This window comes from Ornithodoros turicata, chromosome 7, assembly GCF_037126465.1.
Source record: "Ornithodoros turicata isolate Travis chromosome 7, ASM3712646v1, whole genome shotgun sequence".
Lineage (NCBI taxonomy): Eukaryota > Metazoa > Arthropoda > Arachnida > Ixodida > Argasidae > Ornithodoros > Ornithodoros turicata.
This window is the reverse complement of record NC_088207.1, coordinates 17,330,785-17,354,232: the sequence shown is the minus strand read 5'-3', so window position 1 is coordinate 17,354,232 and position 23,448 is coordinate 17,330,785. Positions and strand designations below refer to the sequence as shown.

The following is a 23,448-nucleotide window of genomic DNA, read 5'->3' as shown; positions in this document are numbered from 1 at the left end:
CCCTGGGCATGGATTTGCCAGCCTTACACAATACTCGGGACCAATGTTTCAGAGGGGTAGGGAATTCGTTAAATCATTGCGCAAGTTTGCATTACCACTCCTGCGCCGAACACATCCGTACAGTGGACAAAAACAAACAGAAACAATCAGGTGGACAACATTTGAAAGAAGCTATTAGAGGCAGTGCATCTGAGCCGGAGGCGGCAGACGGAGGAAAAAAAGAAGAGGAGACGTCTTTGACAAGCAACCCGATTGGAGTGCAGAATAAATATTTTCGTCAACGTAGTTTTGTTGTGTCCGTTGGTATGATTGAACAGAGAAAAGGAGCCAACCAAGGCTTGCAATGGGGGCCAAGAAAAATAAAGAAATAAGGCACAGTGGTCCCTGATAATATGGGAAATAAGGCACAGTGGTCCCTGATAATATGGGAAATAAGGCACAGTCGTCCCTGATAATATGGGGAAATAACTGATTGCGGGATAAGTCAAAGCGTTCGCGACACAGTGTCATCCACGTTTACAATTGCATTCGGGTTCAGTGCTTGCACGATAAGACAAAGACCTCGCGAGGAAAGCAGAAATAAGTGTCAAACGCCAGATAAATGGTCTGGCAAGTCCCGAAAAATCAAACAATGGAGAGTATGATACTTGTATTCAGAAGCAAACAATGGTCAACGTAGTCCACGCCCAGTCCGAACTGGTTTTGAAGGGAGAGTGTGAGCTTTTTCATCTTATATTGAGAAGTGATACAAGAACTGTGGATGGTGTAGTCGACGATGTTGTATTCCCTGTGAATAACTTAGGAGCTGCAATGTTTAAGTATATTAATGTATACAGGGTGTTTCAAAAAACGTGTCATTCGGACTTTATAAAAAAACGGGGCGACGGAAAAATACGGGGTAAAGGGCATTTGTGTGGCAACTGAATTTGCCATCTTTCAAAAATATTTTCATTTGATCTTAATTAAAACGAATTGAATTTCTTTAATTGAACTCCAAAATTTCCCAAGTCAACCTAACGTTTTTTTTACAGAATTAGAGAGCCCGTAGCGAACTTAGTCAGATCCACTAAGAAATCCGCTAGATATTGCAAATGGAACTGCCCAAAAAAAGTCCCGAAATTGAGGCTTCAAAGTTTCGGGTATTCAACGGCGCACCAAATCAGACGCAAAGATTCGTGGAGAGGGGGCATGCTCCTGCCCCCATGAAAGATAGAAGGTCGAAAAAAACACAGGGCGGGAAAAAAGAGGCGGAATCATTTTTGTGTGCCGCTTATAAACGTATGGTGGAATGTCACCTGCCTTGTTATCTGCGCGTCTTGTGCTGCACGCCGGTTTGGCGATAAACTGTTCTAGCTTCATGGGGGCAAGCGCATGTCCTGCCCTCCGCGCATTTTTCCGACTGATTTGGTGCGCCGTTGAATACCCGAAACTCTGAAGCCTCAACTTCGGGACTTTTTTTGGGCAGGTCCATTTGCAATATCTAGCGGATTTCTTAGTGGATCTGACTAAGTTCGCTACGGGCTCTCTAGTTCTGTAAAAAAAACGGTAGGTTGACTTGGGAAATTTTGGAGTTCAATTAAAGAAATTCAATTTCTTTTAATTAAAATTAAATGAAAATAATTTTACAAGGTGGCAAATTCAGTTGCCACACAAACGCCGTTTACTCCGTCTTTTTACGTCGCCCCGTTTTTTTATAAAGTCCGAATGACACGTTTTTTGAAACACCCTGTATATGAATCAGCGATTAGTATTATCAAATTGTCTGAATTCCTACTGATGTATGCTGGACACTTTGCTCCAAACAAACACGCATCTTTAGAGAACAGTAGATGATTCTTGTTTGTATATTTATGTTTGTAGTGTGTGGTGGTGGTGGTGTACCGAGGAAATGAAGTGGTATTTTCTGGTTACCCGGTTTAGCGGTTATGAGTCGTTCTGCCTGTGAAGCTTTGACTACCTACCACTTAACGGGCCCATGGCTGTCTTCCCAAAGAGGAACACTCGACTGAATATATGTTGCTGCGAGCGCTTCTGAACCAGTTATGCGAGTATTGGTAGATATGTTGTCCCATTGTTTCAGTGATTGATTCTATTCCATATTACTTACTCGCCTAATCGCCCGACATAAGACAAACCATGGAGGTTTAGTCCGGGTTAAGCCAGGCCTACGCTCTTGCGATTTAATGCGGATTAGTGATCGTCCCCGAAACCCATGAAGCTTACAAGTGGTGCGACTGCTAGTGATGAAAATCTCCGGGAATTTCTAACGGCTTAAAATGCAGTTGAACAACCGGAAAGCTGTTTTCACTTACGTTTCATCAACATACCACTGTCGTACCAGGGATATCCTAAGATCATCATGCGTGGATGGGTATGGCATCCCCAGGAGGGTCAAATCTGATCCTCAAATCGTAGTCAATGTGTCAATGTCGCACTATGTAGCGTCCCAGCTTTATACTAAGAATGTTGTCAGGCCTTCCAAAACACCAGTTTTAGTACCATGGTGATGGTACATCGCAGACAAAAATCTATCTTTCTCTGTATAGTACCTTACTCGTTTCTTCAGAGACCACACGCAGTCCTGAAGACCTAAAAGCGACAAAACCCCGGTGCAAGGGACACAAAGAGACAACACAGACGAAGCACTGACTGACAAACAACTTTAATGGCAGGGACACATCTTAAATACACCAACTGCACACCCGACCCCTAGTGGCAGCCAAGGCCGTCATGCTGTAATCACAAATTATCACAAAGTTATCAAAAAGATATCACGCAAACAAGGCACCAGGTAAACGCCCCCCGAAACAGAATTCGCGTTAGTTATCAATGAATTGCTGGATTGTATCCGTTACCACCGTGTTTGCGTGATATCTTTTTGATAACTTTGTGATAATTTGTGATTACAGCATGACGGCCTTGGCTGCCACTAGGGGTTGGGTGTGCAGTTGGTGTATTTAAGATGTGTCCCTGCCATTAAATTTGTTTGTCAGTCAGTGCTTCGTCTGTGTTGTCTCTTTGTGTCCCGTGCACCGGGGTTTTATCGCTTTTAGATGTACCACCAAACAGCCCGGTTTTTATCGCTTTTTAGTCCTGAAGACTTCTATCTTACTCATCAATGTGAATTCATCTTGATGAAGTGCTGTAATAAAGTCTGCTTGTTCGGTTCTTGTATTTTGCATACTGAACAGAGTGCAACGGTTTAAAAAGTAACCAGAGAGAAGTATATAAGCTCACAAAACCACGAAGTCGGAAGAGCTCACTTCAAAAGATACTCGAATTCCTTTACTTGAGAAAACAGATAATATATTGTAGAAGTGCAAGGGTGCAGGCGTCCTGGGACATTGTAAAACGGCGATAAAACCTGAGACACTGAACAGAAAAAGAGACGATAATATATATTGCTTCTTGCTAGACTTGCCATAAACTCGAGAGTCCTGCTCGCTTGTGACACAACAGGAAGAGTGAGCTATCTAAGTTTAATTCGATGACGCAAACATACTCTCTATCAAGGGAAGGTATGTGTTTCTTACTGCTTTTGGTTTGAGACATTCGGTAGGACCTTTGACAGTCAGAAGCAGCGCGATAAAATCATGCGTTTCTGTCTTTTCCGTGATAAATGCTGCATCATACCAATGCAATGATGTATCACAAACAGTCACCTGTTTTGGAGGGATAGAAATCTTACACAGGACCGCCCTTTGTTTCGGACAAATGTCATTCAGCCCATAGGATCGCCCCACCACCCAAAAAAAGAAAAAAAAAACGAAACAAATGTCTCGCTCAAACTTTGGGGAGTCTTAGCAGGTAAACTGAACAAAAGAAAGCAATATTTCTCATCCCCTAGCTTTCCGGGGACTGGCACAGGACCTACCTCTTCACGGACAGTCCGCGAGTGTTATCCTCAGGACGTTCTGCGGATATGCATCGAAGGATGAGAACACGATGACACTGAGGACCTGTGTGTTCTTGAGGGAGGGGGGTATGCAAAAGGAGAAATCCACAAATATTGATTTTATTTCCTTAAGAATGCTAAGATGCTGCGAAAATTATATGACATTTGAATTGTTTTAGTGATTTTAAACTAAGCCGACTCTATCCTGCTTTAATCGACATAATTATATTGGGCCACGCACAGAAAGCCTTTGATGTCTTGTAGACGTCATGTTGTGTACTCTATTCATGGATAAATAAGTTGGCGTCTGAATGAAGGGATTAGAGAGCACATAGCGTCTGTCTGCTCAGAACTCGTCGGTCACCTCAAAGAATGTAGAGACCGTCAACCCCGTTTTGGGGACACGGATGTGCTTTCGTGGGAACCATTCACCCACGGGAGAGTGTTTCGGGAGTTCCTAGAAATTGCCAGTAGAAGAAGTAAATGTCATCAAAGCTTTTCGTGGGTCCACTGTCAAGCTCGTTCTTCCGGACATCCCTCCATCAGCTAGCCGGTATAAATGTCTTCATTCTGCGCAAACGTTGCCTTTAATTCAGTACAAAAGTCAAGCATACCCTATCTGCAGAACGTCGGTCTCCGTGGTCTCCCGAGTAGTCGTAGCGGCGCTCATACGAACTGGCGCGTCGCATGGGAAAGCCGCAAGAGAAAATACCAAGAAAAATGCGTAAATCATGAAAACGCATGAAATCATGCGTTTCATGCGCGTTTCATGCGCATCATGAAAACGCGTTTCATGATGCGCATGAAAACGCATCATGAAAACGCGCAAGACCACGTTTGACGAGTACAAAACGTGGTCAAGTCTGGGCCCCAAACGTCCAGGTAACCTTGAAGCCGATTATGTTCTCACAACTAATGTGGCGGCCGCCTGCACCGGGCTGGGCATGCCCATACGTTTAATCATAAAAACTCCATTCTCGAATAATATTTTCAGAGGCGCTGCAGCGTCTCTACGTATTTTCGACGGTTATTTCTTCTGAGCAGTACCCCATGAGGAAAAACGTCATGCGGTCATACAAGTGAACGTTCATCCATAATAAGACAGACATTAATTTTACCCTTCCTTTTCGCACAGACGGTCTATGGAAGTTTGTCGTGGGGGACTACATGCACAACGTCCTGTTTTATCTGGAAGAGGGTGAGTCCTCCTAACTGCTAATATTCCGGTCTTCTAGTTTCTTCGCATGGGTTCGCGAGGATCATGAATGAACTCGAAGAAAAAATGTGCAGAAAAGGAGGAGGAGCACATCTTATGTTTACAGGCCCTGGGACACGTATTGGCATAACGAAGTACGAGTGCTGAGCTCAAAGCCGGTGCGCAGGAGAGTCATTCAATCTCGTGGGTCAATAAAGCTGCTTCCGTAGGCTTTCGGCGCCTCCCACACTGTTAAAAATAATTCGGTAGAAAAACGGGAATTTTACTCGATGTGATATTGCCATGCATTTGTCCGTTTTCTGATCAACGGAGTACAGTTTCTTTACAAGCAAATGCTCCGTTGCAAGTCGTTACGAAAGCGCCGTAGAAAAACGGACATTCTTACCGATGCCGTACTTGCAGAGATTTGTCCGTTCTACGTTGTACGGCGAACTGTCCTTTACCGCACATGTTCCGTTATGAGATGTTAAGATGCACCATTTTTTTACTAGTGATTGTTCCTTTATAATGAAGTGTACCAGCTTTTTTCTAAAGCTCCACGCCTTTGGACTAGCTCCTGTACGACGCACATTCCTTATACACGAGGGGTACTTATGACAGGTACTGCTATTCAACCCATACCCAATTGTACTAACGGAGACCGCATATAAATGTTTAGCAGGAATAACGATGTGTAGACAAATAGAACAAGGGCATCGTAGCCTCTGACCCGGTATACGGTACGATGTACTTGTGCTCTGGAGTGTCAGAAAGCATGCCGCTTAGTTCGTGAACAATCAGTGGACAAGTATTACATTCATTTGTCCTTGAACGTACCTTTCAATAATGAATTACAGTGAAGCTCGTATGCATCATGGGTGTTCCATGTTCAGGACAAAGTATTCAGAGAACATAAGCATCGCAGCATCAAGGAACATCCGAACAGCTTCAAAGGGTTCGCTCGTTTCACGTCAAGAAAAAGTGCTCTGACTGAAAATGTCACCACCTGAAACGACAATGTATGAACCTGACCTTAATGGTTGCGGCAGCACGTTCCCCAGGACTCAAGTAATAAGAAATAGAAAAGGAGTTCTACTTTACCTCTATCCAAGTCTGCAAAAAGAAGAAAAAGTCACGTCAATCAGACGGTAACAATCATTTACTCAGAGCTTTGCTGCACTACAAGAATGACATGCAAATGAGACGCTGACTAATGCTGCCGAGTTGTGTCTGGCGTAATTGTTATTACATTCGGTCGTTCGTTTTTTGTCAATTAGGAAAATACACAAACTTCTGAACGTACACTGCAGCGGGTTGTGAGTGCAGGATATAAGAACACGCATGAGACGAACCACAGCCTGGGGAATAAGAAGTCTGTGCTTATGTTGATTTTAGCCGACATGTTTTTGCGATAAACATTCATGAGCACTGTGCTATTTAAGTAACAATGAGCACAGGGTCAATTACTTACCTTCGGTGGCGCAAGCACTGAAGAAGTTCAAGGGCCCAAGTACCAGGGCCCTGCAGAAAAAAGAAAAACAAAAGGCCGATACGCGTCTGTCGCTGTCACCGCCATTGGAAATTTGAAAAGAAAAACAGGTCAACGGCACAGTCGCGGTGTCCTCTAGTGGGAAGATTTCGAAGATAATACCCCTCTCTGTAACGCAAAGAGCGCTGGGCGAATACGGACGTTCTACCCGTTTCTGAAGCATACGGACCAACGTGCTACAAAGATAGAGATGATTACACCGTCAAAAAACTGCTTTTCACACTGTTCCAGTGGAAACGGACGTTATGCACCGCTCGTACGAAGCGATCGAGCGTCCGTCAGTTTTAACGGACAACCAGTCGTCATAACACTTTTTTTTTAACAGTGCATGTTCCATAAAGCGACGGGCGCATCTGTAAATCTATCAGTGAAACAGATATCTCTATCGGAGCCGTCCGAAAACCTACTTGGGATGTCTTGTTACCTGAAGAGTGCTCAAACATGAAATGAACGATCTTTAAACAACAGTACCGCTTCCCGTCGCCGAGGCTCAGCGGCATCACTATAAGCGTGACATCCCTATCCCACGGCTTGTACTCGTATGCGGTTGAGATATGCGGAACCGCTTGCGGCAGGTCCCCCAAGGTCGCCATTTTCCCATGTATTTGTTCCTATCCCGATGCGTGCATTGCCGGAGGCCGCCCTTAGATACCCCATTGTTACCAGACGTTGGCTTGCGTTTGATTGTAGCGCGCTAAAGATCCAGTTGAAGCACAATCCAAGCCAGGCCAAGTCACCGAAGGAGAAATGGACGACTGCGCCTGCGGCGCCTGGTGTACGACAGGTACACTATGTGATGCATGCAGCCGTGCACTAGATCCTTCCGATCGCTCAATACGTTCAAAAACGGGACCAAAAAGTGAAACACGACACAGAAAGTTGTTAAACGCGTTGTATTTGGACATATAAAGACTAGATTCATTCGCAGAAACAACAAAAACATTTTGCCGCTAAACTTAGCGCGCTGAAGTGATCCGGAACAGCAACAGTGGGGTATCTAGTGGCGGCCTTCTTCGTTGCACGCTTTTCCGAGGTGAGTTTGGGGGACCTGGCTTGCGGGTTGCCGCTCCCAGGCATGCCATTCCAGTCATAAGCCTCTTGCACGACGTGTGGGGGCGCTTCGAACCGAAATCTGCGTAGACACCGCTTTTCGTAGTATTGGAAGACGTTTGTCCGTACACAGGCAAGTATCGTTTGCCCTTCGGCACGGAAAAATGTTGACGCTATGGTTTCCAAAAAAAGAAATGACGTTCCCGGTAGACCGGTCGTTCAGGGAGCGCGCCGGACACGACCGTGTAGGAACGGCCGTCAGCTCTAGAGCAGGGACGCTAAGGTTGCCGGGCGAAATTTTAGTGCAACAATTTATAGTGGCAATTTGGGGTAGTTAGTACACTATCACAAGGAGTATATAGCGAAAAAAAAAAACACTGACAGAAGACACAGGACACTCGCTACATCTTCCTTTATGTACTTCCCGGTGTCCTGTATCTTCTGTCTCTGGCCGTGTTCTTTTAGAGCGCAGCTCTTGAGCGCCTGGGTTGAACGGCGGCGGCGTTGCAACCGGCAGAATGAACGCGGAGCGTGAACGGAAGAGCGTGAGGAGAAATGAACGGAATGAACAGAATGAACGGAGAATGAACGGAAGAGCGTGAGGAGAAATGCAGCGGGGAAGCATACGACAAGAGTGAAGAGGGCAGGAGGAAAAAAAGCGAAGAGCAGCCCAGGAGGAAAATAAAGGAGAACGGCGCTACGAGAGCATTGGAATGAGCCAAGCTGGGTCTGTGGCTTCTGCCTATATAAGTGCAATAAAACATGCTCATAACCATTATGACCTTCAACAACTGGGGCAAGAGTGCTGCATGAAGAAAGTACTACGCGTGGAAAAATGAAACAGTGGTGTGCAACCCAACCTTCGCAGCCGAGCTCAAATTTCGCATTTCCGGCTACCCTATAATCGTCCAGCGACTTTTTCCTTGTGTACACCGTCTGACTTTGTGCAACGGCTCATACCGCCACCGCCGGCGACCTTCCCTTCGCTAGCTAGCTAAAAAGTATCTCTACACGCACATTACACGTACGATATAGAATTTTAAGGTTCCGCACAATTCCTCTTTCTCAATGGCCGGTTCCAGATTGGTCACAGGAGGAGGAGGAGTGTCGTTGGGAGGAACCCGAGAGGTCTGCCTGCCTGATTAGGCGGCATGTTTCTCGGGAAGGGAAAGGTGGTGGAGAGGAGGACAGGAAAGGATGAAGTGGAAGACCGAGCGGAATCCGCTCGGGGGGAGGATAGCTGCGTCCATGGGCCGACTTCAAGGGAACTGTGCCGGCATACGCCTACTATCTGAGGGAAACCCAGGGAAAACCCCAGACGGCACAGCCGGCCCGCGGATTCGAACCGCGGACCTCCCAGTCCCCAAGCGCACGCGTTAGCGCTGCGCCACCGGAGCTGGTTTGGTCACAGGACGTTCCCGTGAGGTCAGCGTTCCACCGCTATTGTTTACGACTGCTCTTTTTTTGATTCCATAAAGATCCAACACACAGTCACGGAAGGAATGCTTACCTCCCCCCCCCCCCCACACACACACACTACTACTGTCCTTCGCCACTCCCTAGTAGTCAGGCTTCACTTACAGTAAGACGTAATTTGGGAATTAGGTGTGACTGATGTAATTTTGCAAAAAAAAGAAAAGGGCTCTCAGTGATTAATGTTGACACAGGCACAAAAGGAAAATTTCCAAAGTCAGCCATGTTCAACGTCCCCGGTGCTATGCATAGTGGTGCACTTCCTATGTTCTTACTATGGAAGGTTTCTTTCAAAGTGTATGCTTATAGACCTGTGAGTAATAAATGCTATATAACTTATGCTTAATGGTTTACTGTTGTAAGCTACATGAAAGACTGCACATATCTGCTTCACATACAGTTGCACAGTGAACATATGAACACAAAACTGTACTTGAAACAACGGCATATTGACTTCATGCAACAGTAGCATTTCGGAAAAAAGCTAGAAGAAAGTGAATGCGTTGTGGTTCGATCACCGCCGACAACATACGGTTGGAAAAGAGATTACTGAACGTGAAGCGCAATACGGCATGCCCCATCCAGGGCTCCTGAAGGTGCTTTAACTTTGAGCCTATATCTTCTTTTTAGGTATATGCAGCAAAAACGTCTACTTCCACTAAAACAAAGAAGTGCGTGCGAGACCTTAAAAAACGGTTTCCAAAGACTGATACGTCGCGTTCTGCCGTGCTCTGAGTCAGTAGCTTAGGTCAGCTGACGCAGTAACATCCCCAGCAAACAGTGAAAAAAAAAAAAAAAAGTGATGATAAAGGTACCCCACAAAGTGGATGCAAATGCACTGACGAATTTTTTTTCCCGTATAAGGATAAATACGCCAGCAGATTTTTTAATATGTTATAGGCGATGTTCTGTTCCTGAAGTGGTGTGATTGTTTCACTTTCCATACGAATTCAGGTATGTGAAGGCAAGCATAAATGATAAGGAATCTGTTACGAAGCAGCGACTGTGAATGTTACGTTAGGAGGACTTGGCAGAACAGCAGAAGGCGAAATTCGTCCAAGGGGTGATTATGGACGGGATGCAAGTGCGCTGAAGAATCTTTTCTCTCTCTCTCTCTTGAGCCAAGAACAAATGCACCTATTGATTTTCAAAATGTTAAAGGAGCGGGCCTCTTTTCACAGAAGAGGGTCACAAAGTTATCACTTTTTACTTCCGAGACGACCTCAACGAACGAATTAGCTGCAGCGTAGTATGGTGAGAGAAAAAAAAAACGTTTTTTTTTTCTTCTCGTTTTAGGGATAATACACCTGTAGGTTTTCGATATGTTAGGGGAGACGATTTGTTGTACAAAAGGCACGATTCGTTCCACTTCCTGGACGACCTCAGGTATGTGAAAAGTGTCATTTTTTACGAATTGTCGTTTTTCTCGGTCGCTTAGATAAACAATGAATATGGATCAGCATTACGTTTATACGTAAAGCTAATTTCCACACAGTAGTATGTGAGCATACATAATCTCGGGATCGTGCGAGAACGCCAACTTGCGTAAACCACCTCCTCTAACACCAGGCAACGAAATCGCGGAAATGCCGCCTGTATGTGTCGGAAAGGACACGCGGACCGGACAACACTTTTTCGTCTTTGGGCCAAGTTCGAGGCTCCCCAATGCTCAAGAAAACAAAATCTCGAGAAAGAAGTTTATATCCTACATATACGCAGTGATGGCCGCTAACTACTTCTACAGTAGTTTAACTATAACAACTAACTACTTCGCGATGGAGTAGTTTAACTAGTAGTTCAACTACTTTTCAGGGGAAGTAGTTAAAACTACTTCTTTAACTACTGCAATGTAGTTTAACTACACCTATAACTACTTAACGTTGTCCATCAACACCAATCCCAGTCTATAGTGTTCTTGGACACCTAAATATGAATCACAAGCAGCGATAAAAATGAAGATTTAGTACACATGCAGGGCACTGCACCTCCATTCTCATCAAACAACTAGCTCAAGGTAAAAGTCGGAAGCACAATCATGCCGTAAAGCTTGCGGTAAAATCGGAAGTAGTCGCTGCCTGCAGTAACCTAACTACTGTAGTTATCTACTCGAAATAGTAGTTCAACTAGTAGTTGCCACTACATTTCTGCAAGTAGTTGATAACTACTTTTTAACTACAATGAGGTAGTTTAACTAGTAGTTTAACTACATGTAGTTAACTACTGGCCATCACTGCATATACGTCCCTAAGGGAACACACGCACATTTTTTTTTTTTTTACCAAAATCTAAGCGGGTGAGCTACACCTCTGGAATGTTTCGCCTGGAATGGCCCCGGTGTCATTGTAAATCACGCGGGACCATGGACGCGAAGGAGCAGCAATGGGTTGTCATTGACCCATTGGGTTGGGTTGGGTTGGGTTGGGTTGGGTTGACAAAAGAAGGGCCGACTTCCGCCGAAGACTCCAGAACGTGTATGGTACTGAGATTTGATGTGAGCAATGTGCGAAGTTGACCGACGAAGTTTAAAGAATGTGAAACAAGCGCTGAAGACAGACCATGTAGTGGGAGGCCATCAACAGCAGCCACCTACACAAAGCAGATTAGCGTGGACGAAATGATTGGGAATGACCGTCGGATCTGTGACCGGGAAATCGCTTAAGAACTTGATGGTTGTCACAGCGCTGTCGACACGATGACACATTTTTTTTTTAAAGAATGACTGAGCTGGTGACTTTTTGCCTTTATGCTGTTACCCATACCAGTATGACCCTGAGACGAAAAATCAGTCAATGGAGTGGCGACATCCCTCCTCCCCTATACCAATGATAATGAAAAGCCAACGTACCGTACACAACATTATGCTGGATGCCTACTGGGATGACAAGGGAGTGATGTTGCTTGATTTCCTCGAGTGTGGGACAGCAATGAACAGCGAACGCTGCATCAAATCCTTTATGAAACTTCGTACAGTCGTCCGTAAGGAAAGACCCAAGCAACAGGTCAACGGAACCCAGTTGCACCACGGCAATGCACGCCCACACACTTCTTTTGCAACATCGCAGGCTCCTGCGCGAACGGGATGGGACGGTCACTGGTGGCACATCCTCCATACAGTCCCGGTCTGGCACCCTCGAACTTCCACGTATTCGCGAGGATGAAGGATAGCCTACGGGGGCGACGGTTCTCGGATACGGGGGAGGTGAAAGCGGCAAGCCGAACGAAGCCGAAGCCCGAAGCCGAAGCCGAAGCCCGAAGAAGGGTTGAGAGGCGGCGCAAATGCATCGTTGCTACGGATACTTTATTGAGTAAGTGCAGCTTGCAGAGGAAGAGCTACTCTATAAAATAAATGATGTTGCACATGTCTCGTGTTTTCAATAGAGGAGTTATGAACCAACAAGCATTACTTTAACTATAATACAGAACTCCCTCACCAAATGCTTCGATACAGCGAGAAGTATGAAAATGGACTACAGAGTGTAAAGAGGATACAACAACTGTACATTATGCCCCTTCTACACCCTTCAGATGCGTCGTGGGCATAAATCGACAGTTTTTACATTTTCTATGCTCTCCAAATGTATAGATTTTCAGAAGAAACTATCAAAAATGGAGAGAATCCCATTACAGTACCTGATTTATACAATTTTTCTAATAGTGTATTGGTGTGCAGGATGCGGCGGGGCAGCGTACATGGTGGGGGTCCTTCTCCCTAGTCAGTAGCTGTCATGGTACTTCATCAGGATAAATGATGGCTTGGTCTTATGCTTCACTTGACTACAAAACAAGCTTACACAGGATGTTGAACCGGAACCAAATCGAACCGAAAACCGTAACTGAACGACAATTTTCTCCCGGAACACTGTTTTTGCCGTCCTTGAACTGAACCAGAACCAGATCTAATACCCCTGTCACACGGGCATTTCGATCCTTCTCGAATCCGATCTGCATTGAACTTCCCGAGCACGCTCGAGTTTTGACGCTGCTACACGGCCACTTTCAATGCGCATTGAATGGTTGACCTGTGCAAATGAATAAACGGAACTCATTAATTTCGCGTTTCCTATATAACAGGGATATTAGTGGTAATTTATCGTATACCGATGTAAGCATCATTTGTAGCTTCGCGCGCATGTCCGTCTTAAGTTATGACAGTTCACCGGGGTCGAGGATGCAAATGGCGGCCGTCGAGCACTCTTGAAATTCTCGATCCTGTTATGGGAACTGTCTTGAGTCAAGCAGGATCAAAGTTCGATCCTGCTTGGAAGCGGTCGTGTAGCACCATCCGATCTGCATTGGGTTCAAGCAGGTTCGGTCGAGCAGGATCGAAAATGCCCGTGTGACAGGGGTATAATTAATGTTTAGAATGGAGAATTAAAGATGCACTACACCCAGCATAGAAACAGCCTGATCAGCCCAGCACCAGTCTTGATCTTCGCAGGCTAGTGCCATCTCCTTCACTGTTGTTCTTTCTATACCACTAGGGGAGGATGTGTTGCCTACCAACGTTCCTCGTGTAATATTCTTCTTTTCCTCTTGTTTTTGTGCAGTGTGTCCCATATCATGTGCGATATGCTTGGGGGCTGCAAATCGATCCTTTCAAATGTCGATGTCACAGCCAATGTATGGTGTTGTGATGGTCTTCGAACGCCCTGTCCGGCTTCAAGGCGGCCTCAAGGGCTGTTTCTGCTGTTGTCTTGGGCAGGTAAGCAGACCATTAGGATATTCGACGTAGAATACTGTTTGGGGAAGATGGCCTCCCAAAAGACGTGAGAGAAGTGTTGCGGAGTGGAGCTAGTTCGTTAGCAGGCGTTAGAAAGGCGATGAACAGCTATTTCTGGCCCTCATGGCAGATTGCATATTGAGCGGAACATACGTCGCCTTACATAATTGCAATTGGTAATTCGGCCGGCCACGTCTACAGTATCACTCGCTTCCTGCGCTGTCGCAGTCAGGTGACCTTAAAGGTCAGATCCTGGGGTACCTTGACTTATTGAAACTGTAACGATATGCTGGAAGTCCACATCGAACTGTGTCTGAAACCACCCTTCGTTTCCAGAAGAGGGTCCCATAAATTAAATAATCGTAAATTAACCATTCCGAAACACACATGGGGGCCGCCATTTTTTATGAGGGAATTGGTTTAGGCGGTCTATACCGCTCACGTAAGTGATATCAGTATTCTTCAGACATCCCCCCCCCCTCCCTCTCTACGGAGCATACGTGAATGTAAACAAGCGATGGCGGCAAGGAGCGTCTGCTCGATCGACGTAGGCTCCTAGATCGCAGTGTTTTTCTATTTGTGGGATAATTTGCGAATGCCAATACACGTTGTTGATACCACCAGTGCGCTTAGGATTCGTGCAATTATGCTGTCGCATTGTCGACCTGCTGCTAACTGGCGAAGAGCACCATGAACGTCACGTATTATCAACCGAGCTGTGCTATGCCTGCATACGAAAGATGTATTTGTTGGAGTTGTAGTTATCTCAGATAAGTCAATTACTTGCTTAATTGCGAGACTTCATTCTCGTATCGTAACCGCCGCATCGCTTGCTGCTTGCGAAGTCATACACTACGCACATGTCTCTCTCTCAAATGGCTGGCGTTTGACGTTCCAGGAACGATAAGTAAGCTGCTTATAAAGTAAGCAATTATAAATAATCGTGTGAACGAGTCGTACTTAGCAACGACATGGTGTCGTATACACACGAGTACGTATGAATTAGCCATGAATGACAACTCTAGCGGCAGATTCTTGATGAACGTATTTGCCAAAATTATGCATTGTTGAGAGAGCAAGGACCAGGTACAATAGCCAACAAGATACTTACATGAGGGCATACATGGCTTTTGAGAGCTCAAGAGCAGGACAAAACGAAAGAAGGAAAAATAAAGACGTAATACTTTGCACAGTACAAGTACACAGTGAAAGTGTAATTATCAGGGACATCTTTGAATCTCACTTCTGCTGGTTCACAAGATCAATGCACTCACGACACAACACATTCATCAACCACACACACACACACACAAATGACAATGAGTTGCTTGCATACATCACCTAGCCATGTCAGTATTACATCTAGATCTGGATATTGGTTGCAGCAGCCAGGAAGTTGGAAGTTTTATTTTTTCTTACTTCAATATGTACTAAAATAACAAAGACGGTTAAGAGCATCAACTGTTTACTATATACATAAAAACAAGACTTTCGTGCAGTAGGCTGCACTTCTTCAGTGCAGCCTACTGCACGAAAGTATTGTTTTTATGTATATAGTAAACAGTTGATGCTCTTAACCGTCTTTGTTATTTTTGATTCTGCATCGCCGGAAACTTGTACATTGTTTTTCTTCACGTTCTTCAATATGTACTGTTAGATAGGGACTGCTAGGCAAGCTCGAGATGCAGTCCCCCACCCCCCCACCCCCCCAAAAAAAAGATTCATTTTTACATGGACAGGTTACTTCTAGTACCAATGCATATTTCCACGCATCCCACAGGTACTGTACTTTCACACGTAACACATAATTTTATCACCATAAACAGATATCATAGAACTGCCTGACTGATCAGCGCAATGCTCACCACGGGTGAACAGAGACACTGCAAGATGAACAAATCCTCAGTGCAGTTGAGGTGTTCTGTGATCCCTACAGAAGCCACCGGTTGATGGCAAATCAGGTGCTGAAAACCAAAAATCCTACGTATGAAACTGCTTGCACACATACACTGGAGATGTTCTGTTGTCCACTTGCTGTTAATCCTTTGCAGAGTTGTCACTGTTTTAGTGACTCATTCACTGTATCTCTTGCGGTGAGCTTGTGTAGCCTCTTGCTTCTGGTCAGGGTCTCATGTACACACACCGCACACGGAGTTTGAGCACAGCTCCAGTAAGCTCCTGGAGTTAGCCCAACATGAAAATTAGCATTCTTAGAATGCCTAAACCCACACAGAACCAGCCTGCACAATAAAGAGACAATGCGATTTCATATTTCAGTAGTTTTCCCGCATGCATTCCTTTTGTGTAGACACAGCATGTGGCGCACAGATAAGGTAGAAGTGGTGTTGTGATATATCTTAGATACATGACTGAGGCAAGGAAACTTGCAGTGCACACAATAACAGGGTGTCCTTCAGAAGAAGAGGTACATCCACTATCCCCTCCAGCCGTTTGAATGTTTCAGTCCCTGTAAGTGAGGAATGCAGGACAATTGCTTAGTAATCCATGCTAGCTTGAAATATTGTAAATCACCTTCATGAAGCCAAAGCTGCTCTGCAATGTCTCGATGTGCACATCTTGCATGACCTTGATTCTCATGAATATGTGAAGCAATACCATGGTCCAAATATCCATGATAATATCTGAACCACTTTACCAGGATCAACTTCCCATTATCATTGTGTGTCCATGGGCGCCAGTAGAGGTGGTTTACAATGCTGTGGCACCATTTTTGTAGCACCTGGTGTTGCTTCACCAGTGCTGCTGCATGTATCTTTTTCCTGAGGCCTGAGCAAGGAGAAGTAGAACAGTATAAACAGGCCGGTTAAGGCTAACGTTGCTAAAAAATGTGCAAAAAGCATCTACACATTTAAGCTACAAATGTGATCAATAATGTTAACAGCGAAGCTTGCCCCCAAATGTACCCCTTCTAATAGGCAATATGTTGTCGAACTAGCTGTACTGCACATGTGTGTTATGACGGTGTGCACTATAGAAAGGAAATGTGGCTTATTACCTCTCAATGTGCAGCACGTCAAAGGTATGATTCAAAGATGAATGAGCCTAATTGTGCCTATCGGTGATGAGCATGTTGACTGTCATCCCTTGCTGGTCAGGGTACTCGAGCACCCATTGAAGGCCTGCTGATTGCTGGAATCAACTTCAGAGGACTAGAACACAGTCGAATTTGTGCCATGTGATAACTTTACATTACCACTTGAACAGACAGCGCTCACATACACAGCCCGGCGTTTAAAGAGGAGCAATAATGCTGCCATGTAAGTGGGATACGGGGCTGTTCCACAGTTGGGAAAAGGCTGAGCGTGATCATACAGAAGTGAAGGCAGACACAGAGCGTCTCAAAACAGGAACCCTCAATTTCTTGCTGATTTCAGCTGTTGTGACTGTTTCGTCTTCTCTGTGCCCAGGCTCAGGCTCCTTCAAACTCATGTAACTTCATGATACTTCTCATGAAACTTCTCTGAGAAACTGCGTAGTTTTACATACAACCGCGGCCTATAGGGCTCATCAGCCCCACATTTGTCGTTCATATATTGTGTGCAAGCCATAGTGCAAGTTCGTGTGTACACTTACCTGCAATTTCGGTCCTTTGGTGCTATCCTCTTTGTCGTCGTTGAACGAGGCCGGTGCCGCAGCCCTTTTCACCGACTTTTCGAGTCCAGTCGGCCGTCAGGTGAACGCCCTCGTAATTCTGTTGCAATGACTGATTCTTTATTCCTGAAATAAAGTTGTTGTTGTTGTTGTTGTTTTGCCTTGATAAGTTCAGAGCACTCGACCACTGATTTCGTATCACCCCATCATGCTCAACATAATCAACTGGTAACTTGGTACGAAACATCTTCGTTGTTAGCGTACCAGCTCGTTAATACGAGGAGCACGGCATTCTCACAATTCTCTTGCACCGCATCTCACACAAGATGACACCTGAGACGAAGTTGCGTGTACTGACCAGCCGAAGGATGATCAAATTTAGACGAAGAGAGCGGTGCTCGTGGTGGTTTCGATTTCGCTTTCAGCCTGACGATTGCTGGCGATTGCGAAACCGCGAGCAAGTCAACGAGCCAAGACGAGCCAAAGCGAAAGCTGGCCGTGACGTCACTGGTTTGAGCGGGCGATCGGACGGCAAACCAAGAAATTGATTTCTCCGTAAATACAGTGCATTCGGCCAAACTATTTTGGAGGTACACTTAGTAGGCGGCACCAACCTCTGTACCTGCTCGCTTTTGTTGTGATCTGTTCGCTTGGGACAGTTCGCGTTCGAGGGAGAACCTTTGTATGATTGTGCTTGTGCGGCTCACCGATTCATTAGCCAGTTTTAGCAGACCGTTGGTAAGGTTATCGTGTATATCGGAACCAATCACAGTCACGTGTGACTCAGAATGTTATCAACTGATTGGCTCCGGTTGATACGGTTCGACGCAAGCCATGTTATCGACAGTTTGCTAAAACTCTCTATTGAGTGATCCATTCGCGATGGAAGTCGATCGGTTTGGTCGTTTAGGTTGTGCGCTGTGCTTGTTGGGCTGACTGAATAGTTTTCCGATCCGTTCGCCTCGCGCCTGTCGCTGGGGGATAATTCGCTGTCTTGAGCTGCTGATTCATGACATATGATACGTTCTCCTAAAGCTATTCAGGCACTGTTCGTTCGCACTTCCAAGCATGATCCACGGAATGGTTTGGCCGCTCCTGATCGTGTCAGTGAGGACGGGGCTTACATTGGTTTGCTGTTGTTTGGTGTTCCTGGGCTCATCCTTCACGAGGGATGGATCCGTTCGGTACCTATCGAGTAGCTATCGCATTGAGCCATCTTAATTAGGTAGGGGCCCTGGCGCGTCCGTTCGTAAGTGGGTGCAACCGTTGCCGTGCTTGTTGTTAAACACTTGGTCTTGGCTAGTCCCAGGCTAAAGTTCGAGGTTGGGGTATGTTGCTCGACGTATGCTATCTTCTGTCAGCTGCCGGGCTCTCAGCGACGCGTTTGTGTCGGTGGGCGGACTGAATTTTCATGCATGTGTTTGGAAGGCAGGGTGGTCGCGCGGGCTGTATGAACTGTGAACGCTAGTAGGCGTATGACGATTTTCGGAATTACCCTGCATCATTGGTGGCTCGTCCGTATTCCTGGTTACTGTGTGATACAATACTGGTATATATGACAAGGGCGTGAAAGCAAGTGTAGCGGAGTCGAGGAAAGTTCAACGTACATCACGTGGGGACGCAAAATTAAACTGTTCTCTGCCGGTCCACTTTTTTATTTATTTCGTGTTTGTTTATTCCTTATGAGTGCCGTGCTGATTGTGAGTATAACCAGCAGAGATAACCACGGCAACGTGAGACAGCCGGAAGCGCGCCTCTCTTCTCTTGGCTCTTTTTTTTATAATGAATGAGAGGTCACCAGTCACATGATTTGATGATGTCATCGCGTCACGTGGTGTCGTGACGTCACTGAATCACTGAGCGAATCCTTTGAACGAATCACTGAAACGGGAACTGAATCAAAATGAATCGATTCACCAGAGAGAGTCATTTTGCCCACCACTACCGAGACACGCTATGGCAACTTTCCTCCCGAGGATATCCGCAGACTACCCCGCCGGCGAAGTCAGCGCGGCACAGAAACAGATGAGCGCAATCCTTGAAAAAGGATGAACTACATGAGCAAATAACCGTAACGGCACATCTTGTTTCTCTTTGATTTGAGAGGAAGGTATATACGGGGTGTACGAACCTCACGGAGATGTGGTAACGCGTACATCTTATACCCTAGTCAGACAGCATTTCAAATGTCAATTGCGAGAAATGGCCTTCGGCCTCTCAAATGACCTTTGTTCGGGTGCGCCTGCTAGACAGGCGGGAAAGGAGTGCTCCTCAACTGACTGCCCTCACCGGCTCCCTTTTTCGGTTTCGTTTTCCCTGTCTGCTGTGGAAATTTGAAGTTGGTCTGTGCGCCACAAATCAAGATGCAGAAGCCATATGCACTTCTCTAAATAGGATCGATATACGTTTACACAGTTTCACTCCATTATCCGCATTTTATAGGTTTTCCTACATTCAGCTGCGAAGGTAGCGAGGGTACAATGGCATAACACTGTTGTCGAGATTGCTCCTTTCTGCTCCTCAAATGTCGTTGGGGGCCTCCTTTCGCGTTGATGGTCATTTCTTAGAAAGGTCTTTTGAGCTGCCGACTGACACGGTTGTCAGAGGTCATTTTTTGCAAATGAAAATTCCCCGAAGTCCTTCGAGCATGCCGTCTGACAGGGGTACATATGTCTGGGGCGATCACGATAGGGGCGATCAGGCAAAGGCCGTTCGTGTGATATCTACGCATTATCGCACTCACGCGATCACCATGCAGTTGCGCTGTTGGCACATGACACCTTGCACACAGCAAAGGCAGGGAGGGTGTGAATTTCCTCTTGTGATTGTGCTTTCGGGCCAAAAATAGGCAAATCAAAGATTGCAATGGCAATAAAAAGCTGTTCGAGCTCGGGTTGGGTTCCTTTGGGCACAGGTTGTGCAGGCAACAGGTGTTGCGCCACTGCTGCAGCGAAGAATCTTGTCTGATCGCGCTGACGAGCTCCACACCATGGGTGACTGCGCTGTCCCCGATTGGCTGCAGGACCACTTCAAATATCTCGGCAGCTCTATAGTGACGGCGAGAAAACATTTATGATGTATCTTCACTGTAACACGCGAAATATTGGAAAGTGAAGAGCAGTGGGAAATTTCGAGCACGGTCAGAGCACTCTGTGGATCTTTCCACAGCCCTCGGCATCCACGGTGTCCTTGATACGGCGTTCCTGGTGCCTGAAGTTCGGCAGACGTCTGAACTTGACGAGTATCTTGCGGAGAACTATGACGAGCAAGCTGTCTGTACCTTTTGGAATTTGAAAACACGACACCAGTCGATATCATAAGCTGGGTCGTCTTGCGGAGGTCTGCTTTGGCATACCGGCCACTGCCGGTGGCGTTGGTGGTGGAGTCATTCTCGTTGCGGAAAGCGTGAAGGGGTCAAAAGGGCAGGAAGCCGAGAAAATTCCACGACGCAGCCATTAAAAGCTCACTACCCTACACGTATTTCTCAATGTCAATGTGAGGATGTTTCTTCCTTCATGTATTTCCGCGCGCTGAATAAATAGTTGGTATTCGAAGCACAATGTAGGCTACCGATTATGACTGATTTCCTAACTGACGTGGCCATTGGCCCTCTCATCACCAGTATGTCTACATGCCGAAGCAAAGCGCGGCAAGCAGAACACGACACACACCACCACATGCCGACATTGCAAAATTCTGTCATCGTGACAACAGACATTTGGTCTGGTCACCCGGCAACAGGTTCACAACGACACAGTGATCAGCGAAGAAAAATTAGAGACATCGGAGCATGATAGCAACAGTTGAGAAAACATCCAAAGCGAGCGTTATGCCAACATCGTCTTTTATATTTGAACTTTATGGGCAGGGGCATGTTGAGGGTAGACAGCACTGAAGCAGAGCATCAACCATAATATAAAACTAATCAGAATGGGACTGAACACACGGCGTTGCGAACGCGCCCAGAAAGTGCGCGCTTCCCTATACTTTGCGCTTTTGCAGAACAACATGATCGCGGTGATGAGCGCGATCACGCAATAATCGCGCTCAGGGCAAACAGCCTGATCGCAGTCACATTGTAATTCCCATGAGTGCCTGCAGAGACGCGGCATCCTTATCGCAATACAGGAATCACGAAATACAGATTACTGCCGTGAGCGCGATCGCGATCACCACAGGTTTTCCTGATGTTATTTCAACGCGCCGTGATCATCGCAAGGGCACTTCAATGACGATTGCAATCACAGCCACACTCCTCCCTTTGGTAATCGTGATGGCGGTTAGTGTGGGTTATCGCGATCATGCGTGATTTCGCCGAGGGCTGCGTATTTGTAAAGCTCAGAGTTATCAAGGAATCGATGCTTTTCGGAATGCATTCGGTTGTTGCCTGCCCACGGAAGTGAGTGGTGTTCTTGAATACGGTAAGGCTTAACAAAACCGTTTCGTAGGACCTTTATGCGAGGATGTCAATTCGTCGAATTCTTTATCATTTTCAGGTTGCATTTCAGCTTGACTGGTAATGAGACGTGTCACTGTCGCTGAAACAGAGGTCAGATCATGTTGCTTTACAGGCATTGTTTTTGTGGTGAATCGCTCACGACGTAAGTCTTTTGTTTTGGAGTTTTATCACGCAAATTGGCCTCTCGACGTTCGAACGCTGCAAAAGACATGCTTTGAACGAAGTGGTGCACAGAGACGTCGTGCTATTAATGTGTCAGAACGTGCAGTGGTTTCTGTAGGTACAGGTCCCGACAAACGTTTACGGAACACGCGAGCGGTGTATTTTCTCCTCGGTACGACACCCTAGCGGCAAGCGGAAGCTGGCGAAATCAGGCCAGTTCACTGCCTCAGAGGGGAGGGCGACTGCGCTCCTAGCGACACACAGCGGTAGTTTCGGTATGATTACTGTTGTATGTGCCCGCGAAGCGAGTTGGGTTTAACTGTTGTGCTCGTCAACAACTCATGACTCACGCCAGTTGTTTATCAATCAATCAATTATCAATGTCAGCGTCAATTGTTTATCAGCTCGTCACGTGTCGTCCATAATAAAGCAACTGTTTACCAGATACCTTTATTTCTCTTGTCTACATATCATGGCTTTCCAATAAAAGCAGTACACCGTAAAGTGTTGCCACTATGATTCATCCTTGTTATCACGATGATAGCGGCGAGCTCCCTGTCTCAACAATCGTTGAATCACGTGTTGTTGGCGAGCACAACAGTGAAATCCAACTCACTCTGGGTGCACATGGGCATATACAAGAGTAATCATACCGAAACTACCGCTGTGTGTCGCTAAGAGCACAGGCGTCCACCCCTCTGGGGCAGTGAACTGGCCTGATTTCGGCAGCTTCCGCTTGCCGCTAGGGTGTCGTACCGAGGAGAAAATACACCGCTCGCGTGTTCCGTAAACTTTTGTCGGGACCTGTACTGCGACTTTTCGGATCTACATTTCTTTTTGCTGTGTGTGGTGGTCGATATACTGGAGACTTCGATACTAATGGCCAAGTCGGTTGGGATTCGAATTTGGACGTATTTCACCTTTTGTACCTGTTTCATGCCTCTGTGACTAACAAATGTGTGTTACAGTTCGCATTTGCCTTTCTGTGGTGCCAAACTGACGTGTTGCGCTTCCTTCGTTCGGTGTTTCGTACTTCACTCCTCGTTTGGTATATAATATGGGCGAAGAACGCTATGAAACAAGTATGTCTATTATAGTTCAGAAGGCGTATCTGCTTACTCCTTCTAGAAGTGGTAAAAAAACTCCTCTGGATGGTTTCGCTTTGGGACAAGCCGTTTACTCCTCTTCTGGAGTTAATGTGTACTTTTTGAGTATGCGCGCGCACATGTCTAACGTGTTTCATGCTTTTGTAGTACTGTGGCCGTGTAGGTTGAAATAAATAAGTATCACGGGAGCACATCACAGCATGATGGTATTTAATTATTTTCTTGAG

General features: G+C 46.0%; 1 protein-coding gene across 3 annotated transcripts in view; it reads left to right on the top strand.

The window, feature by feature from the left end:
- The window catches only part of LOC135399604 (phospholipid scramblase 3-like), an 81,925-nt gene that overhangs the window by 11,301 nt on the left and 47,176 nt on the right, over positions 1 to 23,448 (top strand). For 2 of the 3 annotated variants that reach the window (XM_064631328.1, XM_064631330.1), the window contains exons 3-4: positions 5,031 to 5,093; positions 13,710 to 13,864. In XM_064631328.1, coding sequence (XP_064487398.1) covers positions 5,031 to 5,093; positions 13,710 to 13,864 — 218 coding nt within the window. The remainder of the gene's footprint in view (positions 1 to 5,030; positions 5,094 to 13,709; positions 13,865 to 23,448) is intronic. The other variant, XM_064631329.1, reaches the window with a different exon arrangement.